Source organism: Cygnus atratus, chromosome 3 (genome assembly GCF_013377495.2).
Source record: "Cygnus atratus isolate AKBS03 ecotype Queensland, Australia chromosome 3, CAtr_DNAZoo_HiC_assembly, whole genome shotgun sequence".
In the NCBI taxonomy this organism is placed as follows: domain Eukaryota; kingdom Metazoa; phylum Chordata; class Aves; order Anseriformes; family Anatidae; genus Cygnus; species Cygnus atratus.
Genome location: NC_066364.1, coordinates 1,916,261 through 1,933,612, shown reverse-complemented (window position 1 = coordinate 1,933,612; position 17,352 = coordinate 1,916,261). Strand labels below are relative to the sequence as shown.

General features: G+C 45.9%; 1 protein-coding gene across 1 annotated transcript in view; it reads left to right on the top strand.

The window, feature by feature from the left end:
• FBXO16 (F-box protein 16) overlaps positions 1–11,528 on the top strand; it is a 29,130-nt gene extending 17,602 nt beyond the window's left edge. The window contains 5 exon segments of the mRNA XM_035563648.1: positions 4,303–4,408; positions 8,875–9,121; positions 11,104–11,115; positions 11,340–11,386; positions 11,388–11,528. Of these exon segments, the coding sequence (XP_035419541.1) occupies positions 4,303–4,408; positions 8,875–9,121; positions 11,104–11,115; positions 11,340–11,386; positions 11,388–11,528 (553 nt within the window).
• The last annotated feature ends 5,824 nt before the right edge of the window (positions 11,529–17,352 follow it).

Below are 17,352 nucleotides of genomic sequence, written 5' to 3'. Positions count from 1 at the left end.
TCTTTTCTGTGGTCTGCATCCCCTTCCCAGACGTCCTCCCACTAAATCTCTGTGTCCTTTATTCTTTGTTGGAGGCAGCAGCCTGGGGACCTGGTCTTGGCACCCCACTTGGCTCCCTGTCCGCGGTGCCACGTCGCATTTTGTGCTGTTTTATGTGCTGGTTTGTGCTGTCCCCAAGCGTGGGCATCTGCTGGAGGTGGCAGTGTCTGCTAACCGGCAGTTTTGGCAGCTCTTGGCTGCCTGACAGTGGCAACGTGGTCAGCGTGCCCCTCTGTGATGCCAGGCTTTGTTCTGGACTGCTGAATGCAATGCTCTGTGAGTAGTCGCCTGAACGAGGGAGCGTATTGCGAGTGCTGTGCAAGCTGATCCACCTTATTGCAGCCTACAGGCTCAGGCAGACCCTGCCTGACCAGTGTACAGGGTTGTAAAGTAGAACAGAGAGCCGAGATAAAAATCTCTGCCCCCCTAGGCTGTGTGAGGTGTAGTTATTGTTCAGATTAGACGAATTCTTGGAGCTCAAGGGCATAACATCCACTCTTCATGTAAAGTGAATGTCAGAAGTAGTGAAATCTATGTAAAATGAGATTCCTAAAACAATAGGGTTGATTTCCCATAATATAGGGTTTTGCAGTGGTAGTCTGGGAGCGGAAATGAGTTTTGCTGCAGTTTGAATGCACACAGACAGGAACGATTATTTTTCTTGAGGCAGGTTACAAGCATGCATAAAAAGACGCAGCAGAACGAGCAGAAAAGCAGCAGACAGCCAACGTGACGGCCGAGAGAGAAGGACAAGAGGGAGCTTTTGTTGGCCTGCAGGTTGGCTGGAGAGCGACGAGCAAACAAACCATTCTTTCCATTTGAGTTCTGCTGTGTTGAGGAAAAAGGGACTTGTCAAAAATTCCTTGTGAACAAACACGATTACATCAAAGGAATACCTGACGCCATCATCAAAGCAGTGTGTGAGACTAGTCACTGGCTACTTCTTTGGATCAAAGTTAATCTGCCTAATGTCAGGTTAAATTTTGCAGAATTTAAGAGGTAACAAAAAAAATATATATATTTTTTCCTGGCTTCTGAAAATGGCTGAAACCTTCTCTGAGCTGGACGTTGCTCTATGCTTGCTTTCTTGTCCAAAGAGAGGAGAGAGCTCTCCTGTTCATCATAACAGGATGTCTCTGCAGCCAAAATGCTGTCATTTCAATGGCAGGGCCGCCATCTGCTTCTTTGTTGATCTTTACAGAGGCATCATTAGCTACGAGCTCCCTTCCTCAGCAATATCAGAACTACTCTGCTGTGAATCCGTAGCAGAGAACTTGTCCTTGCTTAGCCAAAGCGAAACATGGGAGGCGTACCAAGCTACGCTCAATTTTCAGTTTTGCAGGAGACTGGAGTCAAAGGAAGTCCTAAAAGATGTAACACAAAATACGTGCTTTAGCATATAAGACCTAAAATGTGTGCTTTGGCTTGTAAGACCATAATTGGGCATTTACCTTTGAAAAACAAATAAATAAATTTCTGTAGAGCACTTGGGTGAGGGTTTGGCCTGGCCAGTGCTGGTGCTTCACACCACTGGGAAGAAGAAACACTGCTGGGTAGTGCCGGAAGGACAGCAGAATGGGGTTAATTTGCAATCTGGATGATAATTGAATCCTTTTCTTTTTCTTTTTCTTTTTTTTTTTTTTCTGCTTGCTCTGAAAGGCATTGAGCTTGTACTATAAAAACAAAATGGCACTCGGGAGCCTCACTGGCAAACCTGCCCCAGCTACTTTGAAGGAGCCGGGACAGCGATCCTGGAGGATGTTTGCTGAAAGTTTATGTGCTTTAGATGGGGAAGTGTGGGAAAAGCTTCGTAGTCACTGAGCAGTGAAATTAAGCACAGCGATGAGCAGATGCGTAGTCGAGGGAGTGGCGAGGAGATAGAGGAGAGATACAGACGGGTAGAATTACAAATTGCCTGGAAGGGTTTATCAAAATCACTCGGTAGAATTATAGCAGTGACTTTCAGTGTTGCTGCACGTATGCGAGCAATTTATCATAAAGGTGAATTCTTTTAGGTCTGTTTTGTTTTCTGCCCGAACTCTCCAGGTAGCTGAATGCAAACAGAACAGAGACCAGCAAGGATGGATTTGTCTCTTCAGGAGCACAGAGCAATATTGCGAAGGTGAAATGAAGCATTTTTATCTGCAGTGTGGGACCAAGTTATAAAACTCCCTCTGGGACCCCAACCTGCCTAAAAAGGACCAGGAGGGGGGTTTCTTTCCGGCCGTGCACGTACGGTTCTGCTGGAAGGCATCTGGTGGTGTGCCGCTCGGTGCCGATAAATCAAAAAGCCCTGCCTCCCACTTTATCATGACTAATGAATTCTGCTTCTAGCCCAGCGCTGGACCCCCGCCAAGATTGTGTCCTTGTGCCTCAAGAAAGAGCCCTGCTCCTCCTCATGACAGCAGCTCGACCAAAATGAAAGCTCCTTTCCCCCCCTGCAACCAGCCCTGGCTCCTAGGAGCCAGCGTTAATTCAGGTGGATAATTTATGGGCAGAGGCCGGCTCTAAAAACAGTTGCATATTGTACTGGAGTGTTTACCCAACGAGAAAATAATTACGTTCAGTAATTGTTCTGTCAGCAGCCTAGGCCCAGTTTCTGACAAAAAGGGGCTGGTTTGCGTGCGAAGGGCATGCTGTCTCACTGCTCTTCTGAATCCTCACGCCTGCCTCTCGCTTTTCATGTCTCTGAATAGCCAGCCCAATACTCTCTTGTGGGAATTTAAAACCTTAGGCTTGTGGGAATTTAAAACATTCCTTGAGAGAGAGAAGTGGGGTGAGAAACACCGAGTTCAGCACTGGGAGTGAGACCTGAAGTTCCCAGCTCAGCTCTGACGCCGTCTTCCTTTGCAGCGCTGAGAAACTCATCCTCACTGCTTATTTTCCTTATTTTCCTGACTTGGAAGTGAGATCGTGGTGAGGACCTGCTGCAGAGGGATGCTCTGACACCACGAGCATGGACGTTAGAATACAGCAGTAGAGCTTCATATCTTAATTTACGACCAGGAGCTCAGGTTTGACAGGTTATTGGTATTTTATCTCTGCATAAACAGTTCATTTTTTTCAGTTCTCTAAGTGAACAGGCTTATGCCAGTGCTGTCACCGGACTCTAAAGAATGGAGTCAGAGCCTCTCCTTTACCTCTTCCAGTGCTCCCAGTTGTAACGAGGGGAGATCATTCCATGTGCTAACTCCTTCTGGCAAGGGACTGTGTTCTATCTAACGATGAGCAGATCATTCCCTATAATAATATTTTGGGTTGAATTTTCTCTCTTGGCTGTTAGTGAAGTGCTTATCAAGAGATGGTAATTTTCCTCAAATTGCTATTTGAAATAATTTGTCTGATTCGTCTTTGTGGTTCTTGATCTGCAGCTGGTCTGGGACTAGTGAATAGCAGACGTAGTGGTGTTGGCTGCTTGGGAGGACGTGCATGTTATGTGGTGTGGCCCTGTTTTTTTTAGGATGTGTTGCTTTTAGAATCTGTTTCCACCCTGTAAAATTATATTTTTTTTTTCACAATGTGCTTTTTAGCTTTCTTTCCAAGAACCCAGAGATGCTGGTGATGGAGCTGGGAGATGAACCCAGAGAGCACACAGAGTCACTGCCCTAAATTTACTGCTTCTGTAAAGTTACCTGTGATATGCAGAATTGGAATGAGGAAGGGGAACAAACACCTTCCAAGCAAACCTGAGTTCCTGAAAAAAATTTTTCATAGTACTGATTTTACTCCTGATATCGGAATAATGTGACAACTAGCCATAATCCGGTGTACTTTACTTAATTTTCATACTCTGGAATATTCCCAGTCTGCAAGTTAATTATATTAACTTTAATAGTAGCTGCAAACAAATTTATATACATGTACAAGAAAAAATATTTGCCTAAAAAATAATGAATAACTTGAGAAGCAGTCCTCTAACATTATGGACTTAACTGACATGATTTAGTGAAACTTCCCTCTCTGTGAATTCCCTTAAGCTGATGTAACACTGTTTATGTGGATTTAGCTTAAATCCATAAGTCTCAAGCTAAGGGCGTGCATTTGAGTGCTGTGAAATTATCATAACTTTAAAAAAAGGCAAGTTACCGCTCTTCTCTGAGCCACAACTGATTGTGCGCTCTTGGTCTGCTCCAGGTACAAGATAAAATGTATTAGCTTAAGCCATGTCTTTTTGGGTGGCATATCATAAGGGATTTTCTTCTTCTCAACGCCAGGGAACCAACTCCATAGCACTTGTTAATACTATTCGGTCCTACACTGCAGGAGAAAGAAGGGAGGAGGAGAGACCCCAGACCTCAGCCGGCAGGCAGCTGAGAAAAAAAAGAGAGCAGGTCGTGGATCTAATAAGCTCCGGAAGGCAAAATCACTGGTAAGTATCACCAGCTTGTAATTATATCAGCTGGGGTCCAGTGTCAGTTACACCCAGGAATATTTTAGCTCAGAGCATTTACTTAACTTCGGTAACTGCAAAACTTTGCTCCTGACTGTAAGGAGGCTGCCAGGCGCATTTTGTGCCTGTCCTCAGGGGAGATATCTGGCCAGAAGCGATGGAGGCATAAGGAGGACACAAAGCATGCCACGTCTGGCTGCTCCAGGGGCAACTGCTCTGCAGCCTAGACACAGTCCATCTGCCTTCGGTGGGAAAAAGAGACAGCAACTGGCTGTGTGCAGGCAGTGATCTGGCTATCTGCTCCTCCCTCGCTTTGCCTACTGCTCAGTATCCTGACAACCAGTTTCCACGCCCGACAAAGCCCTGGATCGGATATGACGCTTGCATCTTTCCCCAGAGCTGCTCTTCTGTGCTTGCGACTTCTGATTGTTGCAGCCTGAAGTTAGTTTATGCTTTGTTCATTGGGCTGAGCCTGCGCAAGCAGCCCGAAGGTCTTAACACTGAGGATTCATTGTGCTCATTGCGGGTAAAATAGGGCATCCTCACATGAAAGGAGTCTAGGGAAGTCAGGCTTCCAGAAAGCATCATGGGTCTAAGCTTTTGTAGATATGGCAGCAAATAGCTGCCAGAAGAAAGATGTGCTCACAAGCGTATCGGGGGTTTTTGCAAACCTGGAAGCATGTTTCCCAAGCGATGAAAGCCAGGGAACGCATGTGAGTTGAGCTAAAGAAGGTTTACATAAAAGAGAGGCATTGTCTCCTGAGATTGAGAGGCATTCTCCTGACCCAAATACAGCCTGTTTGCTAGGAAAGGGATTCAGTCAGTGTCAAAGAACAGAAAATATAATTAAAGTTATTCAGCCCGTGTCTTACAATTTCCATTCTCCAATGGCTTCCTCTGTAGCCCTTAGATCAGAGGGCCCTTACAGAGTTTCATTCCACCATGGCTTCTCATTTCAAATTTAAAGCTGTTTTATTGTCAGTACGGAAGTGAAAGAATCTTGGTGGAGGGTAGAAAGAGATGAGTTTGATTTTCTTTCTCTAGAGTTTAGGAACTTGTAAGTTACTTAACCTGCAGCCCAGCAGGGCACAAGCACCTAGTCTCATTCCCAGCATCAAGTCTGAACCCTTCTACATAAAGTCAGTGGGAGTTTTTGGTATAAATTTCTTTAGTACAGGATTGAGTTGTGTTTATATATGTGTCCCCTTCTGTTGGCTGCTCATAGTTTTAAAGAGACGTTATTATTCCTGTAGCAAATAGTCACCAAAAACTATTTAGCTGACACAAAATGCTACATCTCAGGGAGCACACAGAGTTAGTGGGTACTGCATTCTCTCCCCACAAAAAGCCCTGGGAAGATTCCTAAAGCTACTGCATGCTATCAAGGCCTGACAGGTCCACCATCCTTCCTTGGTCCCTTCTGGCCAGTTAGGACAGCGTAAGCCAGGGTTAAGTGAGCTCCATGTCTTTATCTTGTGCAACCTTGGAAGCACTGGCTTCTTTTTGTGTTAAAAATCTGTCATAGTCTGTGCTGCATCACTCTTTCCTAGACCTTTACATTGAAAATACACTTGTATTTGCTTTGAGTTTAGAGCTGTACAAATTTCAGCACAAGGGCCGTGTTTCTTATCCTCTATGTAATCACAACGTATAATCCTGCTGTTACGCTGGCCATTAATGATTACAACACTACAGGACAATAAAAGTTAGGTTACAGTAGGCTGATGCATAGAAGAATATGTATAACTCACTAGGAATCATCCAAAATTAATTTCCATTCATTATTAGGGTAGCACTGGAGAATCTTGTTGAAATGAAGACCTGTGAAAAGACTCTTACTTAATCAATTCCAAATAAAGCAGCTTAATACTCAAATCTTTTAGTAAATCCTTGGAAGAAGAATAGAATACGATGAAAGAATAAGTGCCCCAAGCAAGCAAACATCAAGTCAAATTAAAATGAAGCTCTTAAATAGATCAATGATTCAAGGGTAGAAATTAGATGAGAATAAGGTATATTACAGCCAACAATGAAGATGTAAAAAGGGCTATTATATGGAGCTCTAAGCTCAGGAGACTAAACAACAACGCACCAAAATAGAAGAAATGTGTAATTAAGGTGATGACCTGACTCCTGGAATTACCTCCACTGGCTCCAGGTTTGCATATGGTGAATGAAGTCTCCTCCTGGTAAACTTGCGGGGTTTTGGAGTTTATTAGTAATCATGGAAATAGTAGCAGAAAATGTGACCAGACTCACACTTAATTTACAATAAATTAAAGTAAATTATCTAAATTACCTTAAATAGTGCATTACAATAAATTGAGTTAATTAGGTGTCTGAATGAAGGGCCACTTTCTTTCATATGAATGTCCACACAACCCCCCCCATCTCCACGGTGAGGTGGGAATGCCTGCTCTATCTTTACGCAGGGAAATGCCTTACACTAAAGATAAGTACAGTTTCATTGTTAATTGTCTCTTTAAGCAATTTTTTTGGATCAAGGCTTTGTGGCTTGCCTGTACCACCTGGATGCTTACATTGCCTTCAGCAGCTGCTGTCCCAGTATCATACAAAGGAAAGTGAAGAATGCAGTGGGTTCAGTGACTCATTTGGGCTTTTAGCAGGCCAGGCATGGAACACATGGCTGTGTTTTGGGCCACTGTTTCATCCCTCCTGTTCCTTCTGGCCTGGAGCTGTGCTGCCCTGCTGTGATTCCTGGGTTCTGACCCCACAGGTCCCTTCACAGGTGTCACCGCTGCCACATCAGCGTTCTTTACACAGGCTCTCTTCCCCGAAGGACTTCCGATAAGGAGTTTTCTGCAGCTCTCAGCAAAAGAGGCAGCTTCATGGCACATCCCCTTCAAATGTCAAAATTCACAGACACTTTCAGAGGAAAGTAAAAATCCATCAGGTTGATGCGTTTGACAGCTTTGCAAATGACTGCAATGTCAGCAATTAGGGGCTGGTTTTGCCTTTCGGCCTGCCTGCTTGGTTCTGTTGGAGACGCTGCTCCACCCTCACAGCTGTTCTTGAATTACTGACTTATTTTTAGTGCATACTAAATAACGTTTTTTTTTTGACAGGGTCACTCATTCTTGCCTCACTGCCTAAGGTAATAAGATTGCAGCATTTGAAGTCAGGAATAAATTATCCTATGACATATAGATAGGGAATTGGTGTTTTGAGGATGGATCACATCTACATTCTGTGTGGGTATATCCCACATGAAGATCCAGGGCTCTTGGCAATGCAACACAATCTGGTCCAGTGTACATTTATACCACCTATATTCTGCAAACCTTATTTTGAATTTTACGGATTCATACAAGAAATCCTGTTGAACTACATGGGACTTGAAAATAGCTCAGTATAATGTCTGGAATTCAAACCCAGCTTATATATGTCACTCTAAATTTAAAGGCATAGCCTGGCTTTGATACTCTACCCATCTGTCCCTATAAACTCTAAAACTGAACCACCAAAGACACAGGAGCCGAAAAGCAAGGTATGGTCAGATCTGTGCTGCAACTACTCCTGCTTCTGTGGCATTGTGCTTTCCTCACTAGGACAGAAAAGCTGCAGCTGCTTATATTACACCATCTCTCTGTTACACATCAAGTACTGCTAAGAACCTGGAGTATTTTAGCCAGTTGTATAATCCCTGGCCTTCCCTTAGGCCGATATTCAGAAGTTGCTGGGTTGCTTATTTGTTACTAGACAATTAGACACGAAGCACCATGTATCTGCCACTGCTGCCAATTCAAATAATGGAACAGGGAAAGAGGCAGGCAGGAACTGCAGAACAGCATCGACTTTTCTGCACAACCATTTTCCTGTGGACTCTAGTTTCACAGAAGACTATCTGCCCATATTGCTTTTTAATGAGTTTCTATGTCGATGTCTGGTTTTGTTGGTGTTTGTTCACTGTTATTACCAAATAATTTGTTGCAGTTAAAAAAAAGCCAAAGCTGTTGGTATGCACAACCTGTGTTTTTGGATATTTGGGATCTTTTTCAAGGAAAAAAACAATCGCTGTGTCATTAAGATTTTATTTTTGCTTAACTTCTGTACTGCTTAGTAAAATGCTCATTGAACAGTATTTTAAAATAAACGTTATCCCTTACACTGTGAGAATTCAAACAGCAAGCAAGACTGGAATCAGCCACAGCCATATGCACAGGGGAGAATTTGTGCATTAAGATACCAATTAATGTTGAGAACCAATTAACATGGGTTTTAGCTCTAGTAGCACCAATTTCTAATTGGATCTTTTTGTCCTTAAGGTAAACTTATAACAGAACACAGGTCACTGCAGTAAGATATGCTTGTATCATCGTTACGAGTATCATTTATAGATTCAAGTTTTCCACAGTCTCCAACATTTTCAGTCCCTCTGAGACTGTTAGGATAATAATATGATACTTACTGCCTTCTCTTCCTAGCTGTCACTTACTGCAGATCTCGAGCCTGTTCCCAAACCACCGGTTCGTCCCAGCTGGGCCACTCACCCGTCAGCTGGGAACCTGCCCCCTAAAGCAGCAGCAAAGACCCTAGCCCAGAGCTCCCAGTGGAACGCCGGGATACGGCCAGCGCCTGTTCGAGCCCCAGTGCCAAAGCCACGCGAAAGAGGGAAGAAAGACTTCACAAGGACGAACGCCAGGTCTACACGTTAGTATACCACCGTGTCCTGTGCGGAAGCTCATTGCAGAGATTGCTGGTACCCAGATTTTGTGCACGGAGGGAAGGAGATGGTGCTGGCAGTACATTTCTGTAGGCGAAGGAGAAGGCAGTCATTCTGGATGGTGGGAATCCAGATGATGGGGATTTGCTGCCTCAGAAGAGAACATACGGCTAAAATCTTCTCGCTTCATATCTAGCACTTGCTAGACCCACCTTCTGCCATGATATTGAACACCGGCATGGGCTTCACGTGGGTTTCACTCACAGATATTCAGTGGCAGAGCAAGAGATCTTAGAGCATAAGTGGCAGCAGGGCTCGGTCCAAAGTCCGTGAGCTCTGCCAGGCCCTGGACAGATGCCAGGAGGAACTGGTACCGAGCATTCAGAAAATTAGGGGGTAAAGCAAATCAACTCCAGGGAGACAACAGCTGAGAAAACAGCTGATCTGTGAGTGCCTTCCAAAAATAAGGAGGCAGACTGACACCATCAAAACCGGTTTTATGCCATTTCAGTCTAGGGTTGCCTAGATTCAACGTAGATTCTCGATGCTATTCATCGAGATGTCACCTCTCGATAAACCCAGCTTCTCCTTAAGGCCCTCAGTGTCTGCAGCCTGCTGGGAAAGCACTTGGTATCTTTCAGAAACACACAAATTTTTGCGGATTTTGGTAAAAGTCCTCTTAGTTCACAAGGGCTTTGTCCACATAAGGACTGCAGGCTGAACCCTGGTGATTTTTAACAGCACAAGAGTAGTGGATAAAGAACCTGGAGTGAACAAAGGAAAAGAGACCTCTGATGTGAAACTGTTTAGGATTTTCAAAGAGAACACAGGAGTAGAATAAGAGGGTAGCTCCTGGCACTTGGCAGTGACTATCCAGTAATTATTAATGGTCCCACCTAGGGGAAAGATGAGCATGCTGGGACCTTCATCACCCCTTTGGGTCTCCCTAGCATTTAGTGTTTTTAGCAGGTGCAGAGCCCCCATGAGGAGGACCCACAATGCAAGTGAGTGATCCCAACTCCTTCTGTGGCAGATGAAAGAAATGATTTAAACACAGATAATGGCACTGGGGGAGGCACTGGAAAGACTGCTCTGAGGCCCAAGGAAAACACTTGAAGACTGTTTCATGTAGGAAGCTGTACAAAAATACATCCTGGCTAGAAAAGCCAAGAGAGGAAAGCATCAAGATTGGGGTAGAGGCTTTCAGTCCCTCATAACAAGTTTCCACCACAAAGTTCGTATTAACTAGGACCCTCACCCTGATGTAGCACTACATAGACAGAGCTTTAGGAAGGCTCCACGTGGGACTGGGGCCAAGTCACGAAGAGTTATGCGTAGGCTCTGGGCTTGGCTGCGTTATTGGTTGTTCCAGTCAGTCCAGGGAATTTCTGCTGGTCTGGCAGCGCTGCCGTGGCCTCCCAGGAATGCGGCGCTCAGCTCCCACCGGGAGGCACTGGGAACTGTGTTTCTGCAGTCTCTTGTGCCTGTGAAGCGATCTGCTAAGATGTGGTTTGGTGCTGTCAGAGAGGATGTGGGGGATGGAGTGAGGGGAGCTCCTGCGGGGAAGTGGCTACCCAGTGGCTATGAGCGATTCCAGGTGGGTGGAGAAGGGAGCGTGCAGGGATGTGCAGCATCCTGCCTGACCCCTGCTGCATCCAGCGTCTTCTACATAAGAAATTTTAAAACCGTGCATGAGGGAAGGGCTTCGGATAGCAGGGAGCAGGTGCTCAGAGAAACATGCGAGCCACCTACCACTGCTGTTGCTGTAGCACAGAAACTACCAAGGTAAATTACCCCTGACGGATTGCATTTGGATTAGGGGCAATTTGCTAGGCAAAGCTATGTATTTCTTGTACCAGAGAGAGAGACAAATCGGTCTTAATTCCTTCAGTGACCTCTCCAGGGCCTTGCGATCTCTGCCAGGCTTTTCCCAAGGTAAACTTACCAGCTTTAGATAGTGCTCCATGGGCTGTACCAGCCATGTTTGCAGATTGTCAGAAAGGTGGGCAGGAGGAGTAAAGATGTTTTGACATGATTATTTTCTCTGTAATGAATTAATGAAAGGAAACTAACCATTCAATCCAGATTTGTAAAAGTATTTGAGGTATTAAATACCACCAAAATCCCAAGGTCTGGCTGGGTACCTATATATATTTAGAATGTGAAATCTCTGGCTAAATTAATCTCTCTGATTCTCACGTTTGTTTTTTTTTCACCTTCATCTAGCATCTCCACTGTTTGAGGCTCAGCCCTGGCGCATTCCTCCATCAAACCAAGGATCTGATACAGAGTAAGGGAGGATCCAGTGTATCTTCCGTCTTAGCAGAACAGAAGCTTATCTGCCTGGCGTTGGGGAAACAACAGCAATGTTGCCTGAGTCACAGGCTGTGCTTGGTGAAGAACAGCTGCTTTTGAGTCGTTTGCAAGGACCCAGTTTTAATTTTTTTCAGCTCTTGCACTTGAAAAGACTTTCTTCATTGACCTCACCACGTAAAGAAATGAGCATGAAGGTCCTGCATCCATTCTCACTTAGGCTGTCCAAAAGAAAACTTAACTGCCTTGCAGCCAGCTTAGATAGCAAGGTGCTGGAGCAATGACTTTGTATTTTTTTGGAAGTACAGCAGCTGGTGCAATGACTCCTTCCTGCCTTTGGATCTCCAGGTGGGATCTCCGGTTTCCAAGCTGGAGTCAGAATGTTTTCCTGATGTGTTTCTCAGCCTGGTTTCCTGTTGCTGCTGCTCTTGAACTGGTGCTATATCCTCTTTTTCTTCTGGGTACGTCATCTCTGCAGAGTTCACCTAGACTTTTGACCACGCACTGAAAACCCTTGTGCAGATCCCTGCTACGGTTGCTGGACCTCAAGGGTGCTGAGCTTGCCTGTGTGTCGCTCAGACACCTTGGGGCACATCCCACGGCCTGAGCTGCTCTGTGATGCTTTCCCAGAGAATGATGCAAGTTGGCCTGCCTGTGAGCAGTGGAAAAGAAGCGAGGACTACCAGACACCTTCATCCCCCCTACAAAGCAAGTGGTTTATCACCAACATTAATATGATCCTTCAGCTGTAACCTACAGTCCCTGCCAAATCAGCTGGACTGTGAAGGAAGCAGCACAGAATTTAAGGAAAAAGCCTTTAACATGTGGAAGAAAGGAGGCTCAGGGAAAATGCTTGAAGAAAACCCTTGTTAGTGCTGTACTGGAGACAGAACTTCTTTCTCTTGTTAAACAAGGCAAGCCCATCATATCAATCATGTTAGTGAGAATGTGTTAGTGAGAATGAAATCAAATCCCATGCTCTGGATTACAGCATTGCACATGACTCCTGCGGGGAGCTGACACTAGTTTAATTATTTAAGAGACTGTAAATCGTGAGCTTTTATTTGTCTTTTCTATAATTAAGGAAGTATCCAGTAAAATGTAAGGAATAGGAGTTTTTAAGGATAAGGGGACTGAATGCACAGCAACTGCAACTCATTGCCTTATCATAACCCAGACTGGGATAAAGCTAAACCTTCCCATACATTAGGATGAGCCACAGTACACCCATGAATTCTCAGCCTTGTTTAGACCAGAAACCACGCTTCAGAGCAAATGCCACCTACTAATTGACAAGGATTAGGAGAAGCTTTCCCGTCTGTGAGCAGATTATTCTGTACTGTGTCACTTGAGGATTTCAAGATTTTTGGCACAAGAGACACGGACATTGGACGTTGTCAAGACCAGGCACTGGGCACAACGCACCATGGATCGTAACTGAAGGGACAGCCTCTGCCAGTAGACTCTGCTCCTCGGGTACTTGCTTAAACACCACATTAATCCCAACTCCCGAGCAATGATTAGCGCATCTCCCTCTCCCTGTTTTTGTCCTTTCATTTTTCTAGCTGCTCTGTATGCTTGGAAGAGGCAGTTCATCTCAACTAAAATAACGGCCTGAGAGCTTAAGTCTAAGCAGGTCACCTCTGAAATGATCAGCTGAAATGGGAACTTGCAGATAGCAATTATCTCTTACATCATCAATAACACAAGAGACTGACTAATTTCAATTAAGAAAGCTAACTTTTGGGCACCAGAAATCAGGTAGGATAAATCCCACCCAAAACGTTCATCAACATCCATTCCCTGGTACTGCAAATCTCTCCTCACAAACCTCTTCCCACAGAAAATCAAGTTAAATGAATTGCTTCATGGATGTTTATGGCTTCTGAAGTCCGAACTGTTGCTCCAGCTTCCTTTTTGTTCCAGGCACTGGGTAGTTTCCTGGGCAGCAGTTCAGTGCTAGGTCTTTGTACCAAACAGCAAATGGCTATGCAAGGAAATGATGTAACCCTGCATCAGTGGCTTTTCTTTTCTCACCAGTGAGCATACTCACTCAAAGGGTAGCATTCCCAGGGTCTTGGAGCTGAGTGCTCAGGCATTACTGCAGATACTGTGCCTTTGCTGCAGCAAATCAAGCATTTTGAGTGCTCACTGTACATCTTAAGGCCCAGGCTTCTCCGATTTATAACGCTTTTGTATTTATGATGCCATGAAATAATTAACAGCAACATTGTCAAGGAAACTGCCGAGCCCAGTAGTCTATCCTTGAAGTAACAGCAGACCTGTATAACGAACGCCTTGATGTAACTTCTACCAATTATAGTATTAGAATAAAATACATGTACTTGCAGCACGCTTTATAAACATTCCTGAGGTTGCAGAATAGGTCAGAATCTGAAACAGAAAGAGTCAGAGAGACACACTCCCAGCCATCTGCCTCTGCCTCTGTGCTGCTGGCTGGCCTCAGGCAAGCTGCATCACCTTCCGCGCCCTGGGCTGCTGATCTGCACGGGCAGATGGTTATTTACCCACCTTATAACGCGCCTCGAGATGTGTGGATAAGAAATTGCTAAACAACTACAGAGGAAGGTTGTTATGCCTGTGCCGTTCCTTGTAGATGCTCATTTCCCTGCACTGCTTGGTATTTCCAGATCCTGTACAACTCTGATTAGCCGTAGCGTTTGATTAAAGAAATGAAAGTACCTTTTAAACCCCACAGGCCAATGAATCAGCACTGCTGCATCTGAATTCCACCAGTACAAGCAAGATCAGAATGTGAGCCGTAGGCTACAGCCCTGCTCAGATGTGGTGAACAAACCCAAACATGCCAGCCTCCTCTTACCCAAGGTTTACCATCCATTTCTGCCAAAAACTCCACCTGAATTTACCTCATGTTCCTTGCTGGGAGCAATGGCAGAGTTTGGTACTGTAGTTTTTTAGCCCAAATGAAGTTTTCCTATTATTGTTCTTCTGAGCTCAAGACAGAGCCTTGTTTGGGAGAAGGAATATGCGTAGCTGAAGATGATAGGAGTTGCAGGTGGGAGCACAGTTAGATTAAAACCAAGGATTTTTGGAGACATCCAACTAGTGTGGCAGCACGAGGGTTGTAACAGGTTAAGAGACGGCTACAGAAAGCACGGAGACCTTGCGGCAAATGGAAAGTAGCTGATGATAGTAGCTACGTGTAAGATAAAAAGTTGCTGTAATAGGTAGATGAAGCTGATAACAGATGGGGAGCACAGCTCAGCTCACGTAACAAAGGGACGGGGAGGTGAGCAGTCAGTGTGTAGGGCTGTGTTGGTGGGCATAAGTGCTAAGAGAAGGGAGAGGGTTATGAAAATCAGCTTGAAATCAATTGCCTTGTCTCAGCTGGCACGCTTGCACTGCCTTACTGTGTGTCTAGCACAGACATCCTACCTCTCATATGCTCGTGTCCTCTTTTAGGGGATGAACTCAAACAACAGAGACATCCCAGGCCTCCTCCGATGGATGCTTTGTAGTGTGTGCACCCCCAAATAATTCAGGGGAAGGAACTGCTTTCGTGTCCCAGCCAGCCCAAAGCATGGGCTAGGCAAGCAGACAAACTCTGACAGTACAATCGCATCTGAAATGTCCCCTGGTGTGCAGCAGCTACTGCAATAGGTCTGAGAAAGGTGATGGCAGGAGGTGCACACCTGGATAGATGCTTTCTAACCATTTGCACAGCCCATATCCTGAGCACAACCATTCTCTAAACCACTCATAAATTGCTGGTTGGCACAGGATGCTTGGGAGACCCCCTGGGAGGTAAAACCACTGGTACAGACAGGTCCAGGCATTGCAGGGCACTCCCAGCACAACAGGGGGAAGGAAACTGAATTTGGCTCTGCAAAAAGGCCTGAAGGCACCAAGAGAATGGTAGCAACGGGAGCAGATGGTCTAAGCTGCATTTTCAACCTGTTCCATCCTGGGATCTTGCTTTGAACGGGCAGGAGGCTGCCAAACCCGCGATGGGGAGGGCAGGATGGTCTCACACACATACACTCTGCTACAATCTACCTGCAAGACTGCGCATGCTGACCTAAGGCACCAGGGCAGGCTCAGCTTGCTTCATAAACCAACCCACACAGTGGTAACAGCCAACCCGCGGCAGTTTCTGTGTGCCCTCTTCCCTTCCTGCAAATTTTGCTTCCTGTTCAGTCCCCAGATGTTCACCAGCCGTAAGTGTGATGCTGAAAATCTTCCGGCCAGCTCCGAATCAGGAGGTTTTCAAATAAAGATTCTTACTAGCCCATAAATCACAACTGCCAGTATCTCTTTCTCTCCTCCTTTTTTTTTTCTTTCTTTTTTTTTTTCCCCCCTTATTTTCTCTTAGGTGGCCTGTTTTTTTTTTTTTCTTGCTGCCTGTTCCCTCCTCTCTGCAAAACGTTTTTCTCGCCCAGGCAGCCTCTCCTCTCTGCTCAGCAGCAGGTTCCCCTAACTCACAAAGGGATCCTCCAGAACCTGCTGGCTGAGCAGGAGGCATGGGCAAGGAGACACAGGAGCTGGCAGGCACCAGCGAGGCTCTGGCTAACTGCAAGAACAACAAAAAAAGCAGATAGATAAAGGTTAAGATACCAGGGGGTTAAACTAAAAAAAAGGGAGACTTAGATTAGACGTTAGGAAGACATTCTTTATTGTGAGGTTGGTGAGGCACTGAACAGGCAGCCCCGAGGAGCTGTGGGTGCCCCATCCCTGGCAGTGCCCAAGGCCACGTTGGATGGGATTTCGGCAGCCTGGGCTGGTGGGAGGTGTCCCTGCCTATGGCAGGGGGCTGGAACTATTTGGTCTTTAAGGTCCCTGCCGACCCAAACCATTCTAGGATTCACTGATAGTTCCTCATGCAAGACATAATTCAGCCATGGAAGTCCCTGCCTCAAGAAGTGGCAGATGTTGAAGCTCACATGGGCTCCAGAAGTGACTGGAGGTTCATGGAAGGATCTCGTACGAAATCAGAGCCAGGGGCTGTACCAGCTGGAAGAGGTGCAGGGCTGCCCCACCTTGTCAGCCACAAGCCTGAAGACAGCGGTGCTTGGGAGAGAGCTCCCAGCGGCTCGGAGTTCACTCTGGCACCAGCTCTGGAGGTAACCAAGTGCTGGCCATGTGGGGAGCTCTCCTTGGACTCCATTGGGGGAAATCAACAGGACCTCAAAGGGACAGAAGCATGTGTTTGGGGCCACGAGGCAACACATTCCCCGCTTAATCACAGAATCACAGAATCATTAGGGTTGGAAAAGCCCTCCAAGATCACCTGGTCCAACCACCCCCCTACCACCAATGTCACCCACTAACCCATGTCCCCAAGCACCACGTTCAACCTCTCCTTGAACACCCTCAGGGACGGTGACGCCACCACCTCCCTGGGCAACCCGTCCCAGTGCCTGACTGCTCTTTCTGAGCAGAAATGTCTCCTCATTTCCAACCTGAACCTCCCCTGGCACAACCTGAGGCCATTCCCTCTGTTATCTGTGATCTCGAATGTCTTTTCCAACCCTAAAGATTCCCTAATTCTGCTGCTCCCCTCGTGTTCCACAGGCCTCCTGCCTCCCCCCTGCCCGATCCGCGCCGCCCCTCCTGCTCACAGAGAGACTTGGGGCTTTTCGTCAGACTTGAACATTTTATTTGTTATTGGGATTTCGCTTTTAAATACTTTGCTACCACCTAGCGCCAGAGGGGAGAAGGGCCGGGGGTAGTCAGGGCCTGGCTGCGCTGGGGCAAGCGGGTGTGGTGCGGCTGCCGGGGGCACTGAAATGTCACCAAAACCACTAAAATATCGATAAAAAACAGCAAAGATCAATAAAACTGAGTGAAATGTGACAAAATAAAATAAACTGTGACTAAAAGGCAGGAAAATTTCCATCGAAAAGCAAACGCTTTACGGCAGCGCTGCCGGCCGGGCGACGCTTTC